This window comes from Buteo buteo, chromosome 11 (genome assembly GCF_964188355.1).
Source record: "Buteo buteo chromosome 11, bButBut1.hap1.1, whole genome shotgun sequence".
In the NCBI taxonomy this organism is placed as follows: domain Eukaryota; kingdom Metazoa; phylum Chordata; class Aves; order Accipitriformes; family Accipitridae; genus Buteo; species Buteo buteo.
The window spans coordinates 40,579,032-40,595,409 of NC_134181.1; the positions used below are offsets into that span (position 1 = coordinate 40,579,032).

A 16,378-nucleotide genomic window follows, 5' to 3' on the forward strand; every position below is an offset into this window, starting at 1 on the left:
ATGACACATTCTAGAGAAATAGCAGTGTCTTAGGCTTAGGATAAATGCTTAAGCTAATGTGTTCTGTTTCATAGCTCTGTTTTTTTGCTGAGTAATATCTAAACCTCATGTAACAGGAGCCTGAAGGTGTTGGAAAGCCTAGACAGCAATATTGTGATTGGAGAAGAAAATGTCAAATGTATAGGGAAAGAGTAAGCCTGTGCTTGTTAGAGCAATTGTTTCACTTGTATCTTCCCAGCTCACTAGTGGCAGTCTAAATGTTGTTATTCTGAAATCACAATGACTCATGTTTCTGTGGAAGAAAACAATGGAAAGCCAACATTAACAGAAAGCTCAGCTGATTAAACATCACTTCCTCCCATCTATGGCTTTCCTAAGAAAACTTGTGTGGAGGAGAGCTGTGCTAACAGATTGCTTTCCAAGTAAGAAATCCAAGTGAATTATTACTCAGGCCAAATAGTTATCAAAACTAACTCCTTTTTTCCAAAGTGGTAGCTGTTATCTGTAGATCTCGAGCTTTTGGCAAACAAACATTACATCCAGTTTGGGGCGGGGGGGGGGGGGGGGGGGGGATTTTTTTCCCCAAAGACAGCTAAGGCTCAGTGATTAGGAAAAACAAGTTTCTGCAAAGAAATGTTAGATAAGTTTAGGAACAGTAATTCTCTTCCATTATCACAGCACTTTAAAGCATTTTTAAAAGGATGCAGTTTTCTAGCCATGTCAAGATAGATAATATCCTAATGCACAAATTTCTGCTACAGATTCTCTCCTCTAAGAATGCAGATAGATTAATCAAAATCTCTAAGCAGATTAGCAAATACAAATTTTTTGTTACTCTGCATGCAGTGACATACCTAAGGTCAGAATGTAACCTTTCATATGGAGTAGCTAGACAATGAGAATAATATAGTAGGTTCATTATGGAATTTATCTATCATTTTTTCAAATCATGTTTTGTCTTTCAAAATTTAAACTTCTACATTTATCTTGCACACTATCTAATCTTTTGGATATTCTAAATCATATTTTAAAAACTCACACGATTGAGTTTGTATAATGAGAAATTTAATGACCTGTAAAATGAACAGAGTGCATCTGCCAGCCCTAAAAAAGTCATCTTTTTACCACATGCATGTCACAATATGGGACTGACAGTTCCATTGTTATTTTTCCAGGCAGCCACTCCTGTTGCTTCCCTAAAACATACATGCATTTTGGCATGCAAGTTGAAGACTATTTTTTGCCAGTAACACTTTAAATAGAATAAACAAAAAGTATACAATGGTTGCTATATAAATGCACATTCTCCCCAGGTAAACTGAAAATACAAAGTTTACAAACAAAAAGATAACCAAATTCTGAACCATTATTTAATTTCACTCAAGCATATTTTTGTTAAAGGGTCAAATTCTCTGCTGGAATTCAGTCCTGACTGAATCCATATTTTGACAGAAATGAATACGGTCCATACTGCAACAGCAGAATGGATGTGCATCTACAGACTGGCTGGCACCAACTTCATCCATGATAAACATGAGACAGATGAACATGTCAAGAAAAGGATCTTAGCAGCTATGTTTTATGCAAGATTACAGAGTATCCTTTAATCCCGATACAAAGCCCAAAACACCCTTTATATCTATACCAAGGTCCTAGCAAAAAGCTCTCCATGGGTTTTAGATATAACATACTGAACTAAAAATGCCCTTTATTATCTATTTGTAATTCATGCTAAAACTTAAGCATGCACACACCCATCCCCCTCATTTGTACCTAGTATAGGCTGGATCATCAGATTAAGTTAGCTAGCATTCTGGCATAGATTTGACTTCGGTTATCTGAAAATAAAGCTGTAAACTGTTTTATCTGCGACTTAAAAGAAAGTATTAATATTTAGGAATGACTCTACACTTCTTGTAAAAGAAGTTCAGTCCAAACTCCTAATATCCGACACATAAATAAGGGAATAACCCACAGCTAAACCATCAAACTTGACTTTCCAAAGGACAGCTATTTTCAGAAGCATTTTGTGGTAGCCATGCCAGCTGCACACACAGACTGCATTACATCTGTGGCCCATTCTCCTTAAGCATTGTCTTTGTTTTGATTTCCTATTTTGTATTCCATTAGTTTTAAGGCTGTATGTCATACTGCCATTAAATTGCTGTTTTCAAGCAATAGTATCTTCCAGCTGACCTCAGAGCAAAACAGCACAAAGACTTACATTCATACAGTTTGGTGTTACAACCAATAGGCGCTGGAAAGCCTTACTCCAGAGCCTCCATCTTACATGGCTAACTTGCTCTGACTTACCACTTATTGCCATGCACAAATTCAGATCTCATATAGATAATATACGCTATCATTAATTTAGGAAAACAGCTGAAAGTTAAATACCTGAAGGGAATAAAAAAAAAAACCATACACAACATTTTACCCAAAGCAGCTTTCTTAAAAGGGAAGGATTCAAACATTTCTGATGAGCTAATGGAAATGGCAAAGCGACATTTTGGAAAAGGCTCGTGGGGTTTTTTGTTTTTTTGTTTTACAACTGTTTTTATCTGCTTTCACTAAAAGATGAAGTGAGCTTACTGTCAGCAAGAGTGATTTCTGTCAGACACCAAAGTTGAATGGATTCCATGCTGTTGAGCTTTTAGGAAAAGCCAGAAAAAAATAAAAACAAAGCTTTCATCTGATGAACCTGGATAGGGATCGCTAGGTTCCTGCCAAGGTTTAATTTCTCATTTTTCATGGATTAACATCATTGTTTATAGTTCAGGCTGTTGCATAGTGACACAAGCTCTAAACAGGGTGACAAGAAACAAACCCAACCAACCAAATAACAATTCCAAGACATAGCAGTGCCTCTGACAGTTCAAAATGAGCTTATTTTACAGAAATCCACCTACGAGCTTCACCAACAATGGCAGCATTTGTCGAGGCTGAGTTTGTGGGTGAAGTGCCCGAGAACCCTCCAGCGATGGTACAGCTGTCTGCACAGAGGATTCAGCTCCCTGAACTGTAATGAGCAATTTGTCTCACAGCTTTGATCCACTGTCAGTTTAGCTGACACTGACTCCAGGAATTAATTTCTAACATTTCAGGGTAACCTAATAAAAAAAAAGAAAAAAGAAATGGAACCAGTGTGTGGTACATATCTGTAGATAACCTATCACCTGCTGCAGGTGTTAACAGAGAAGTTAAATGTGTTTCTGTTATAGTACAAAGACTCTCAGTTTCTTGAATTCATAAATACATAACCCTAAGACAAAGTATCAACAAGGTAAAGCAGCATAAAGGACAGAATGTTTTAACTATATGCTCTAAGCTAATACTGTCTTGGTCCCATGTATTTGAGAAGCTTCCTTAGAGAAAAGGCTTCAGTTGTACAACTGAACAGATCCTTTATTTGATCAGTCTGCTCACTTTGGAAAACAGGTTAAGAACTACAGAGAGATCAGTTTCCAAATTTTTAAAACCATCACAATGGAATTGGACTAGAATATGTTTGGGTTTTAATTACAAGACAATTGTTACAGATTTTCAATTATTTTGTCAATGTAATCAATGCACTGTATGAAAGTCATAAACACTTCTAGCTCTGACATAACTGATCAACACTAAGTAGACCAATAAAGACCAGTAAATACTGCCTTTAGAAAATATTTAGGAAGGGAATATAAACTCTCTTTAAATTCAGTCCTACCATTATGCTGTCATTATGCTGCAGATGGATCACAATCCACCTATTTCAGTCTGTTCTGGGCAAAAATCTTTGTCAGTAACAAACTGCCACTATGTTGTGGCTTAAGGTTGTCACACTTGACCATTGTGAAATGATGGCATGTAGGGTTCGGCATTCGGAAGATCTCGCGATGTCACGGAAAGTTAGAGGGTTAGTCGCAGCCTTGTGATGTACCTGTAATCCAGCCTCCCCTTGTTAGTATAAAAGGAATTAACTGCGCAATAAAAGGCGGAAGTTGGCGCTCACCCTGTGTGTGTTATCTGTCTCTTTCCCTGGTCCGGGCCGACCAGTGATCTAAGTGTGGCACCTTGATATGTAGCGAACACTACAATGGCAGTCACACCATTCTTCACCAGCCAGCCAACAAACCATTACACCAAATGCCAAAGCATTACACCAGCAAGAAAGTACTAGTCCTAAGAGTTACCAATGACCAGACTTCCAGACCTTTACTATTTCCTATTCCCCTGTATTCAGGCATGTGTCTGGCAGTAGGTTACGTGACAGGAGGGGAACATTGCTGCTGGGCTCTCACGTGTGATTTTTAGTGGGAAATGTTGTGCACGTAGGCTCCATAAGATAACGTTCACTACCTGCAGTATTGCGTCACAGCCTCTCTGACGTATCCAACTCAGTCAGTTGGCAGACCAGAGATCAAGATGACCAGTAGCACCTGGCAGCTAGGCTCAGACAGCACCAGAAATACACAAGGTATCAGTCTAGTCATAGGGGAATTCAACCACATGAATAAGTCTTATTCTAAAACTGTGAGACATGACAGGTTTAACTTTCTGCCATTAACTCGCCAGTGAAAAAGAATGTTTGTCCTTTATTTTTAGGTCATAGTTATGAGATAACTTTATTCTTAAAATAAATAGCTCCCCAGACAACAGGGCAAACAATTAGCTATGAGGATCATTTGTTATCTAATAAAGCTCTAAGTCTTCCTCTATCTGAACTGGGAGCTAACAGATTCAAGGGGTACAAGCAGTTAAAGAATGACTTTGGGGAGAGAGGGAGGAATCAACTGAGAGCAGAGTTCAGAAACACAGGGTTCCTGAGGCACCGAGGGGGAAATGTTGACACATAGTAGGACCAAATGATGCCACCTAGGAATCCTGGACAGATCAGCGTGCTCAGCATGGAAGGCTCAGTATGGAAATGAGGAAACTGGGAACCATTGGTTGTACTTGCAGGAGAGAAGTAAAGCACAGAGGTCAAAACTGTTGAAGTAAATACGTTTTGGACTGAAGTACCACAGCCCAAGGACTGCTCTAACAGATGAGGAATGACATGATTTCACCCTCCCAGAAGTGCCACAGGCATAAGCTCAAGGCCAAAGACACAGTAGAGTGCACTCACAGAGACTAGGATTGGCCAGAGGCTTCAGTGGGTTCTGTAATTTACTGCAACCTAACTTTAATTGCAGCAGAGAAAACAGAAATAACCCTAACAGCTTTGCAGTCTCTTTATTTCAAACATATGGATTATTATCTGGAGGCCAATGTAATACAGCTAGAATTTGCCTTTTATGAGTAAGAAAAGTTACTAAAAAGTCAAAATAATTCTTAAAAAAGGTAAGATTTTTAACGGATGCAGTGTATGAATGAGTGATTACAAATTTTAATATATCACAACTGCTTTATGAAGCATCTTTTGAACCTTAAATGAAATTGTGTAGGTGTGTATGAACCAAAATGCTTGCAGACCAAAAATCTAGCAGTGTTTCACTTGAAGAACTGGGCCTTACTCCATGATTACTCCACTGAGATTGATAGACAGGCATATGAAACATCCGAATATTCCATCCACACCAATAAGGACTGTGGAATCTGTCTTTTGTACCTGCTTAGGTCAGCAGAGGGGACACAAACCTTTTAGCAGTAAGTCATTGAGGAATTCGGTTAAAACCTCCCTCTTAATACACCAGAAAAAAGGTTCCAGGCTAAAATACCCCAAACAATATCACAGCCTAGTTTTTACAAATAACACAAAGTAACTGCTTTTTCCAAATGAACAGAATCCAAAGGAAAATTATAGCTACTGCCTCTGTTCCCCATACCTTGCTTTTGAGCTCTCAATGTTAAGACTGACAGTTATATAGCTGCCTAATTAAATTGACTATTGTCCCCTAAAAATACGCTCTCTCTTAGCTCTCCTTCTGTGCAAATAGCATAACATTAATTTAATGGAAAGGTCACATTATACTACAAGGAACATAGTGACATTCCATTATGTCTTTCTCTCCCTGTTTACAGTCCTCCCTGCCATCGCTGTTGTGCATTCAACACTTTTTCTAGAGGCATTTCATGAATAAGAAGCTACTCTAGCCATGGAAAGCACTGCCTTCCACTGCTTGCAATTTAAGACACATCATTCTACAATCTCAAGGAAAGTGAAACACCACCAAATCTGATTTTACACAAATGGTTTTTCCTCTGCAAGCCATTCCAATTTAAGAACAGGTTTCATAGTTCTTGCATTCAGATCAACTTACCCCAAGACTGTTACTTTCTGTATGAGAAGGATGATTCCTCCTCTGCCATGCAAAGTTTGGGGGAAATTAGCAAGGTCTCCTTGGCTAAACTTCAACTTGCTTAAACTGCTGTCTGCTCACTTAAGTTCACTTCTCCTTTTTCAACTGGATACATTATTCTTCATCACTTTCTATCCTGAACTCTCAAGTAGTATTGCTCTGCTCTGTTAACCACAGTAAACCAGGGATGGATGATATGACCTCTACGTTCAGTCTGCAAAGTGCTTTTGGCATCATTTTGGGTAAAACTGATCTATAAATATATTAACCTTCCTAGAAACGAGCATAACCCAACCTATCTACAAATCCAGTCCAGCATGTCTACATCAGTTCTGATTTTTTTCGCCCCTCATGTGAATATAAAAATCTCCACATTGTTCATGTTCCCCTACCCCTAATTAAATACCTACCACTTCCTACTAGTGATCACATTCACAGAGAGGTTCCTAAGTTCGACGTACACAAAAGAGCTCTGCTTTCTCACCTGAAACATTTTCTTATATTTTACTGGTACACATACATTCATTCCTGACTTAACTCCACTGAACATGACATTAGAGAAATCCACCAGTGTCTGGTAAGGTCAGCATTAACATTCCTTTGTGCTATCAGTGACACAAAGGAATAGGAACCAGAAACTCATACACGAATTACAAAGAGCGTTAACATTACTGTCCAGTGCAAGTTCTAAACCAATCATACAAACAGTAACAACCATTTCTTTCTTACATAGAACTTTTAGTCAAATATCAAAATGTTTTTTCTCCATTCTCTCCCAACAGGAGTCATTTGACAAAATGTTTTCAGTTAGCAAGAGTCAATTCTAACTGCCACACTGCAGCCAGAGGAGCACCATGTTCTTCAATACAAGGAATAGTCTATTTCTTCATTATATAACCTACAGATTATTTGTATGCACTATTTAAGAGAAGCAGACATTAAACCTGTTAAAAATCTAAGGTTTTGAATACTCTGAAGTGTAACCTTTGTAATGCACTTCTCTCCTGCCCCAGGCATGATATTGCAGATCAATTCCCAAACCTAGGTGAGCAATGCAATTCGCTATAATGACAACTCAAGCTGTAATCACAGAAGTGTAATGCACCATGACTGTACCAGCAGCCTGACATTTGGCAAGTTTACTAAAACCTTAATAACAATGCATTATTACATTTGATATGCTTCCCTTAATTCATTATGGAAGCAGCCTTTAGGAACAGAAATTGAACTTTTGAAATTGATTAGACTGTTTTGAACTTAATAGCATGGAGATTGTGCAGACCTCACCGGCTAGCTGCTGTTCCGGAGATATGTCAAACTAATTTAGCAATCATAAACCCTTTATTTTTATAGAACATAACATTTTTGCACAGTTAGGCTCAGGTCAGGAGTACCACCTAGCATTTAATATTCATGTTAGAAAGTAATACTACAACTCTTAACCAAATAAAAAAAGCCCAATCTTAAAAACGTAGTTCCATAAGCATATGCCCTATCTTCAGTCTCATTTATATCACCATTTTTGTTCCACACTCTAAAAGACAAAACAAGAACACCTGCAGGAAAAACCAAGAGCTCAGGATCAGAAAGTTCTTCACTATAATACCATGTTTATCCTTTCCATATGCAATTAGCTAAGATAATCCACTTTTCTAAGTCACTTTCTCCAAAGGTACAAGAAAGGTAATGATTGTCAGTCTCACAAGGCCATGAAAAAAAACATTTCAACAAAACTCTCAGTACATGGGTGCTTAAACATTATGATTAACAGTAATAAAACCAACTACTTTAGCATTGAAGGACTGCTGCTCCTCTAAAATAGCCAAGAATTTCTAACAGACACATGACCACAGTGGAAGAGTAGATCACAGATGACAATAAAAAAATGAAATTCAGAAATTCTGCATCAACAACAGCTTCACCATGCCTGCTAAATAATCTCAAATACTTGATCGGCAATGTTGTTATCCGCTTGTTAGAATTGCTGCAATATGATGTAATATTTCCCCGTTTTGTCCATGAACATGTCAAACAAGAATTTTAGTTCCTTAAAAATGGTGTGACTGACATTTTTCAACTTTTTAGTAAGGGCTTTTAAAAATCAAACCCAAGTTAAAAGAAATAGGTTTCTGGTTCAGGCTAACAAAGGGGAATGAGCTTAATTAATAAAACCAACAGTAGCCACTGTACAGACTAACAGCCTACTCTAATGTAACATTTATTGAAGAAGGCAGAAAACTATCTGCAATTGCAATTTAGGCATATACCCAAATTTGATAAAATGTCTAAAATCAAACTTTCCTTCTTATATCATTCTCTCTGTTCCAGTTCTGTTTATGACAACACCATTATCTATCATCTCACTTCACAGCTTCTGTTTATCTTTCATTCCATTCCTCCTTTTAGTACCACCCTCACACAATCAAACTGCTCCAGACCGCTAGTTCAGTCACCTAAAGCTATACCCTCTTCTGTTATTCCATAGCCAAATTATCCACAGTCTGCTTATTCGCCACTTTCTAATATGCCCTCAAACCTTATGCATTCAGGCTTACTAACATTTAATAACACGTACATAAAAGCAGCAATATAATGGTACATTATCATTACATTGCAAATGTCTGGTGGGTCAATGCCTCCTTGGATGGGTGAGAAGAAAGTCACCTATATGAGAGAGAGAGGGGCCATTAGGCTGTTCATTTCCAAACATTCTCCAAGTTTGTCTTTTGCAACAAGAAATGCATCTGTTACTATTTTTAAAAAGGAAAAGTAGTGTAGTGTTATGCTTGCTAACATAGTAGAAGGCTATAGAAGACAAGACAGTTAAAAAAGTACTTGAGCAACTCATTCTATTTACTGGAAATCAATATTATCTGTAAGAAGCATACAACCAGAGTTTCACTTGTTTTTTGCTAGCAGCGACCCTGGTGAAAGCTGGAAGTGTACATCAGCTTTCATCATGGCAAGTGAAGCAAAGATGTCTCTTGGATGGATAACATGCATGAATTCTGTTCTGCCTGATGATTACCATGCTGAGAGCTTGCACACATGTGTTATCGATAAAGGTTATGAAGCTTGTAGGAAAATTCGTTGGTATAACACCCACAGTTAGTTCTGCCCCCCCCCACGCCCCCAGAGCAGAACAGCTACTTCCCTGTATGTTTACTCCAGAAAGAAGAAAAAACTAAACACCTTGCAACCCATATCTGGTTAACACCAAAGAAAAAAAAAAAGCCAAACCACAAAAAAACCCCATAACACCCTTTTACCTGTTAAAACCAAGAAAAGGAAACTAGACAAGGTTAGCAAAAGAAAAACTACCTGTCAAATCCACCTGTGTTAATTAGGTACAAGAAATCTCCATGGAAACCTAAGTCAGGCATACCTATATACCCACTGTATGGTAGGCTTTCAAATGGAAGCATCACACACTGGTGACAAAGTCTTTCAGACATTAAAGTACATTCAGCCAGGTCTCTCAGAGGAATAAAATGATGCACCCTTTCATTTCCGTAACAAGTAGTAGAATCTTTCTTACAATGTGACACTATCAACTCAGAAGTTGTAATCACAGTGTCACTGTGCTTGCACCTGCTTGTTTTGTTTTACATGCTCTGTACTTAACATTGCTAATATGTTTTGGTGACAGCAAGGTCATAAACTGTAGTCAATTGATAAAGGGCAGTTTTCCAACTACTGACTTTTCTTGCACAACCTATTTCTTTCTCTCCTGTCCTGGAGCATTTCTAGCACATAGGCTTATGGCCAGGTGCTTTTAGTTTTCACACTGATTTTCATATGGGGGGCATGCACCGTGGTCATAGCTTCAAAAAGAAAAAAAGAACTTGGGTGTAATTTTGTGTTTCTCATCTTCATTCCCAGTCCTTCATCAGAAATGCACAAGGACAAACAAGATAAATTTGGATCACGGAAACTGAAAGTATGACTCTCACTGCTACAATCACTTCTATACCCTCCCTGTTTCTTCCTTGTTCCCTTCATTATTTTCAGAACACCAGCCCATATAAACATCGTAATTTGTGAGCTGACACATTGTCATGACATGATGAGCCTGGCAAAATACTACAAGCAGAAAACACCCAAATAACCTTAATCAGATATGAATTAACCCTTTCAAACAAAGCACATCTCAAAATTCTCACTTTCATACTGCCAATATGTGTTTTGTAATTGTTAAAGAGATACTCAAATGTTTACCTCTAGCAAGCAGTGGAATGATGTGGAAGAGTTCAATTTCACCAGCCAACAATCTAACAAAATAACCCAAGATATACTTGAACCTGGACATCTCTGTCAATGCTTTGGCACTTCTGAATAACAACCATCCCAGCAATAACTCACCCTTATATTCTACTTCACATAGTTAATACGGAAAAAAATACTCTAGGAAGTATTTTATAGCTTTTCACTTTCAAAGCCAGTTGAGTAGTTAATGGAAAGAAATATTGTGCTGTCCTCTTTCTCACTAGCATTTTGTTGAAATTTCACATTCTTCACATAGGAATTTTCAAGGTATTTCTGAAGCTTCCTCTAAATGTATAATAAGGTTTTTTGTTTTGTTTTAAATGACTCGGGCATAGCACTTCTTAGATGCAGGCATGAGACCAGAGTTGATCAATGACCATATATTGGTTACTCAATTCAGAAAGCATTACAGATGTCACCACACCAATGTAGTCTGGCCTGACCAGTTTCCCCATTTTGGAGATACTAGGAAGACTACCCACCACTAATGTTTTCCTGCTCTTCCCAGAGTGATAAGGAATTATGATTGACCTTCACATCAGAGAGCTGGCAGGAAAAAGGTTCTTTGCATTAGAAGTTCTGCCTTGAAAAATGTGGTTTTAGTCTTCTGGAAAGCAAGATTTTTAAACTGGAAACCCTGACAGATCTTTAACTGCAGCAATAGCAAATAACATCAGTGTAATTTCTCTTGAAAGAAATTGCTCTGTTTTCTTCTCCAGTTTCCAGCTTAAAACCTTTCATTGCTGATGCTGTTGTCAATCTTACCTAGTGACCTGTTTACCCAAAGCACAGAATTACAGAACAGAATTTTATGACAAGTACAGAGCAGGCTTTGACACTAATAATACTCAAGATTTTGTGGACTTGGTTTGTTTTCAGGGCTTGGTCAGAAAGGCCACCTTTCTTTCACGTAAAAAGTCAACAAGCCACCTCAGAGGTTTTGCAAATGAATTTGTCATAGCAATTAAGGGAAAGAAGCTATATAAACATGATAAAAGGTGACTAACATCACCGTGCACCGTTACATTAAGGAATAAGAAAGAGACCTTTAACACATTGCTCTGAACACTTAGGAAATCAAAATACTGTCTGGATAGCTACATTCTTTGACTTTCAATGAATCAGTGCTGTCTGCAATGCGCACCTGACCTTTGAGAGAGAGAGGGGAAAAACCTCAAACTGAACGAAGTAACTTCCAATTATCTGTAATAGAAGCTTGGAGGGCTCTATCTCATGGTATGGGTATGGACTGATATTAACACAACGCAGAACCAGGCAGCCCCACAGGGAATCTCCTCCCCCACCCCCCAACAAGTTTTGAAAAGGCAAGAACTTGAAATCCATTGGGAACACACTTGGTGTAGCTGCTCTGGTTAAAATACATGGCCCATTCAACGTATCAGGATTTTTCTAGTAAAGATAGTGGCAGGGAGCAGACAGCACATGTAGAAAGCCACCACATAAAAAGCACATCTGAAAACACTGAGACACAACTGGAGAAAAAAGTTGGGATAACTGGCAATCTAAAGCCATAAGGGTCACAAAATCCGCATCATTGTGAAAGCTGGCCACTCAATTACGCTTGGATAATACTGTACAGGATGGGTAAAAGAAGCCTCCTTGTTGTGGGTATTTTTCCTGGGGTTTGGGGGGTTTGTTGTTTGGTTGTTTTTTAAACACAAATGCTACACTTCCTGAGCTTCTCCCATCCCTTGCTGGTATTGCTAGTAGTTTGGAAGGGGTTTATTTTGTTCCAGTGGAATGCAATTCTTCCACTGCGTTGGCCCAGCTTTACCTAGTGTTTTCGCTGCAAGACAGATACCACATTCTCTGTGTGGCTACAGAACAGCAGAGTTTCCAACGCAACAGTGAGAACATTCAAATATCAGCTCTATATTTTCAGATACCAAATTTACTTAATAAAGATACAAAAAGCATCCATGAATGCACAGCTTTTCTGAACACATTTGTTGCCATCAAGTATATAAAAAAGCATCTTAAATGTGCAATTATTACATATAACATCCTATGCCAGTATCATTTTGTTTGACCATCCCAGCATACTTACTCAAAGGTTTTTAGCTCTTAAAAATCTATTTTTTAAATAATATCAGTTTAGAAAGTAGCATTTGCCAGCAGATACTAGCATACTCAAGCCCTGTTGAATTCACAGGGCTTTTATCATCATCTTGCTTTTTACAAATTTTACTGTCATTCACCATTGCAAATCATCATCTATACTTGTGGGTGAAGAAAATGCAAACTCAGAAGGCAGACATGAGTGCAAATGCATTAATTGGAGATCATGAGTTTTACTACCAGGAACGTTATGCTCTCAGACACCTATAATTAGGCATATCCAGTATCTACAATCTTTTCAGTTATGCACAATATGATGGGGACTGCTAGGTGTGGGTCGGAATGAGGTAAATAACCCATTTGAAGCAAAAATACAAGTAATACAAAGTATTTTTAGAATTAGGCTATAGAAATACATTTCTATTCTGGTATCTCTGAAAAACACATAAACAGATTTCTGCAGAGCACACTGGCAGCTTAAACAGTGAGTGTTGGTGCATGCACAGCACCAAAAACCTGAGCCTTCCCTAGTTTGTGGGAATGGAGGGAAGCAGAGGACAGGTCAGATTAATTGCCAGGAAATTTTTATTTATTTATTTAGGTTTTCAACTTAGTAACCATCACCTTTTAGGAAAAGGTAAAAAAAGTGGTTACTCTGAGATTTTCAAGACTATGTAGTGCTTTTAGCCACACTCTCCACAAAAAGAAGCAGCAGGTGTGACTACATCCCCTCTGATAGCTTCATGAATCTAAAGCATAAGCCACAACCATGCATTTCATGGCCTACATATAGCTTATTTTCTGTATAAATTGTATACTTTTAATTTGGTCAAGTAGCTGAGTTCCAACTGGGTTTCAGAGCACCCTTAAGGATCAAATCCTGACATCATTTTTCAATGCCAAAACAACCACCACCACAAATTAACCAGCATTTTCAGGATTATCAGGTTTTTAAAGAGCGTATCTACAGTTGAAAAATCTTTAGAACAACTTCTAACATTCAGAAGGAAAGATGTTTTAGAAGTTAAGGGTTAAAACAAGAACACTGGCAACACTTGCTGGATGTTGACTAATTTACAGAAACAAGCCTCTGAATGAAGACCGGCAGGAAGATGCTGCTTTAGGTAGCATGTAAAAATAAAGCAAATACCAACCATTGTCTATTTAGAACTTAAAACACTTGATCTAAAACTTTAAGCTCTGAATGCAACACACACAATCAGAGCAGAAAATTAAGTAGTGGGTGGAGAGAATCTTTTCCGTCTACCCTGAATAATAACCACACTGCTTCTGCTGCAGCTCTCAGACTATCTCTTTGGGCACTCCATTAGAAGGCACATAGCAGAGCATAGGCCTCACAGTCACAGAGACTGATGTTACAGATAGGCTGGAGACGCTTCACTGTTTCCACAAGGAAAACTGCTCTCTGCACAGGACAGAAAACTCAGAGAGCTTCAGATCTCCTTGCGCGAGCCAACAGCATTGAGGAAAACAAATAGCAGAACACTGCAAGCTCATCTCAAGCATCAGTACCAGAGTTCTTGTTCCTGTGGTTTAATGATTCAAGCTTAACTTAGAAGCAACTTCAGACAGTTCAAGACCCACAAAGTCAGTGGGTATGCAGCACCAGGAGACCAGGAGATAATAACCACACAAACAATCAAACTATTACAGGGACACTCCTGGCTAATTCCCTTACACCTTCCTGAAACACAAATACAGATGCAAAGTAAAATGCAAAGTAATTAATCCACTACCTCTGAAGTCACCCCTACTTACGTAATACAAACACTACTCTTTCTATCATTCTTATGCTCAACTTTTGAGCTTTTTACCCACCCCTCAACTGCCACCATTTATCATCCCTGCTTTTTAACCCATCCTTTACCCTTATGCTCTCAGTAAGATTTCTCTCCTTCCATTTTCAAGACTTGTTACCTTTCCCTGAGCATTTTTCCTTAAGTACATTCTCATTATCTCATGTTTTCCCTTTCATTCGTTAGCCTGCTATTGTCTCTGCTCCATTTTAAGTGCTCTCATTAAGAGCTTTAAAGACCAGTTTCAAAAGCCAGTTCCCAAATCACAATATATACATCAGTTTGCTTTCTCTACAAATACTCCGTACCATCATCAAATAGTATATCAGATTGTGATTATTGACAGGAAGGCATGGAATATTGTTTCAAACATTTCTTGAAACAGAAATAATTATTCCTTGCCCTAGAAACAGGGCTTGCAATTTACTTAAGACAGAAAGCGTCCCTACTTTTGTATTTAAAGCAGAACCAGGAAAGTCAGGCCTACCTGTGCAAGCTGCCCCAAAGAGTAGAGGGTGAGTTTCTTCGGGTCTGTGTAGAGAATCTCTCCAAGCTCCCGATAAGGCTTCCCAGTGGGAGTGAAGAGTCCCTGAGTGAATTGCTTTTGCCTCCTATGGTAGTTTTCCCAGAACACTTGTTCTCTTGGAGGTTCACTGCTTCTGTAAATTGTTCTGCTTCTGGCCAAGACCTTTCCCTCCTTCTGAGCAAAGCCAGGCAAAGCCTGAATGCACACAAACTCTCGAGGATTCAACATTTTAGTGGCTGCTAGGGCCTTGATTCTGCTGTTCTTGGGTGGATCTGGTACCACAGGTGCCTTGAGTCTGCTGCTCTTAGGTGCGTTTGCTACCACAGGTGTCTTGTGTCTGCTCCCACCTACATTTGCTACCACAGGTGCCTCAACTCTGTGTTTTTTAGATGCATCTGGTACTGGCATTGCTCCAGAATGGGAACCTTGGTGGTTTTAGTCCCCAAGTTATTAAAAACTCTAGTTTCTCAGTCATGAAAACACACAGCTGCTGCCCAAACTCTCAAGCAAGTCTTTTCAGTTTTCTAAAGGATAGCCCAGCACAAGAACCTGCTGCTGACTAACAACTACATGAGGTCTCATTCCCCTCAGCAGCCCCTCAAACAACAGAAAGAAATCCCGAGAGGCCGGAACACCTAAAATCTAACCAGTCTCCTGGGGAACACCCAGAGCCAGAGCACCTCCCTCTGAAGGGCTTGCGTTACAGATAAGAACTTCCTTTATACCTTTATTTTTAGCAACGGCACGACCTCCCCTGGCCGCACTCCTCACGCCAAGGGGCCTCCCACCTCCCAAACCCTAGGGACCTGCCTAAATTGCCCCCACCTTCCTCCTCAAGGCGCCGCGGAGGCGGCGGAGGGGGGAGAGGAGAACGGGAACGAAGGACCGACCCCCTTCTCCTCAGCCGCCTCAGAGGACGCCGCCGCCCCCGCGCGACGCTTAACGGCCAAACGGTCCCGCGTCCCTCGGTTGCCCGGGAAACGCCGCGCGCGTGCGCGTGCCCCGGGGGGGGGGGCCGGGGCGGAGGGGGGGGTGTGGCGCGGCGTGAGGCGAAGCAGCGGGCGTGGCGGCGGGCTGTGGAAGTGGGAGACGGGCTGTGGGGCCCGTGGGTGTCTGAGGAGCGAGATTTGCGCCGGGGGGGGGGGTGCCCCGTGGCCCACGTAGCTGCTCGCTTAGCTTTAGGGATGAGGCCGCGCCGTGTGGCTGTGCCACGCTGAGCGTTGGCTTCAGCCCCCAGAGGCCGGCGTGGGGTGTGTTGGGCGGGGAATTCCTCTTGGAAAACCCACGCTGGGGGTCACCAGGAGGTAGTAACGAGGTTAGGGTTTCTCCAAGCCTGAGGTTGCCTGCGGAGCTGGATTTTTTCATCTTTCTTTCAGCTGAGGGGCAAGCTAAGGTGTCGTCCTCCCTCC

General features: G+C 40.0%; 1 protein-coding gene across 1 annotated transcript in view; it reads right to left on the minus strand.

Annotated features, from left to right (window-relative positions):
- CCDC60 (coiled-coil domain containing 60) overlaps window positions 1-15,916 on the minus strand; it is a 64,859-nt gene extending 48,943 nt beyond the window's left edge. Inside the window, exon 1 of the mRNA XM_075041809.1 lies at window positions 14,931-15,916. Coding sequence (XP_074897910.1) covers window positions 14,931-15,377 — 447 coding nt within the window. The 5' untranslated portion in view covers window positions 15,378-15,916. The remainder of the gene's footprint in view (window positions 1-14,930) is intronic.
- Between the last annotated feature and the right edge of the window lie 462 nt (window positions 15,917-16,378).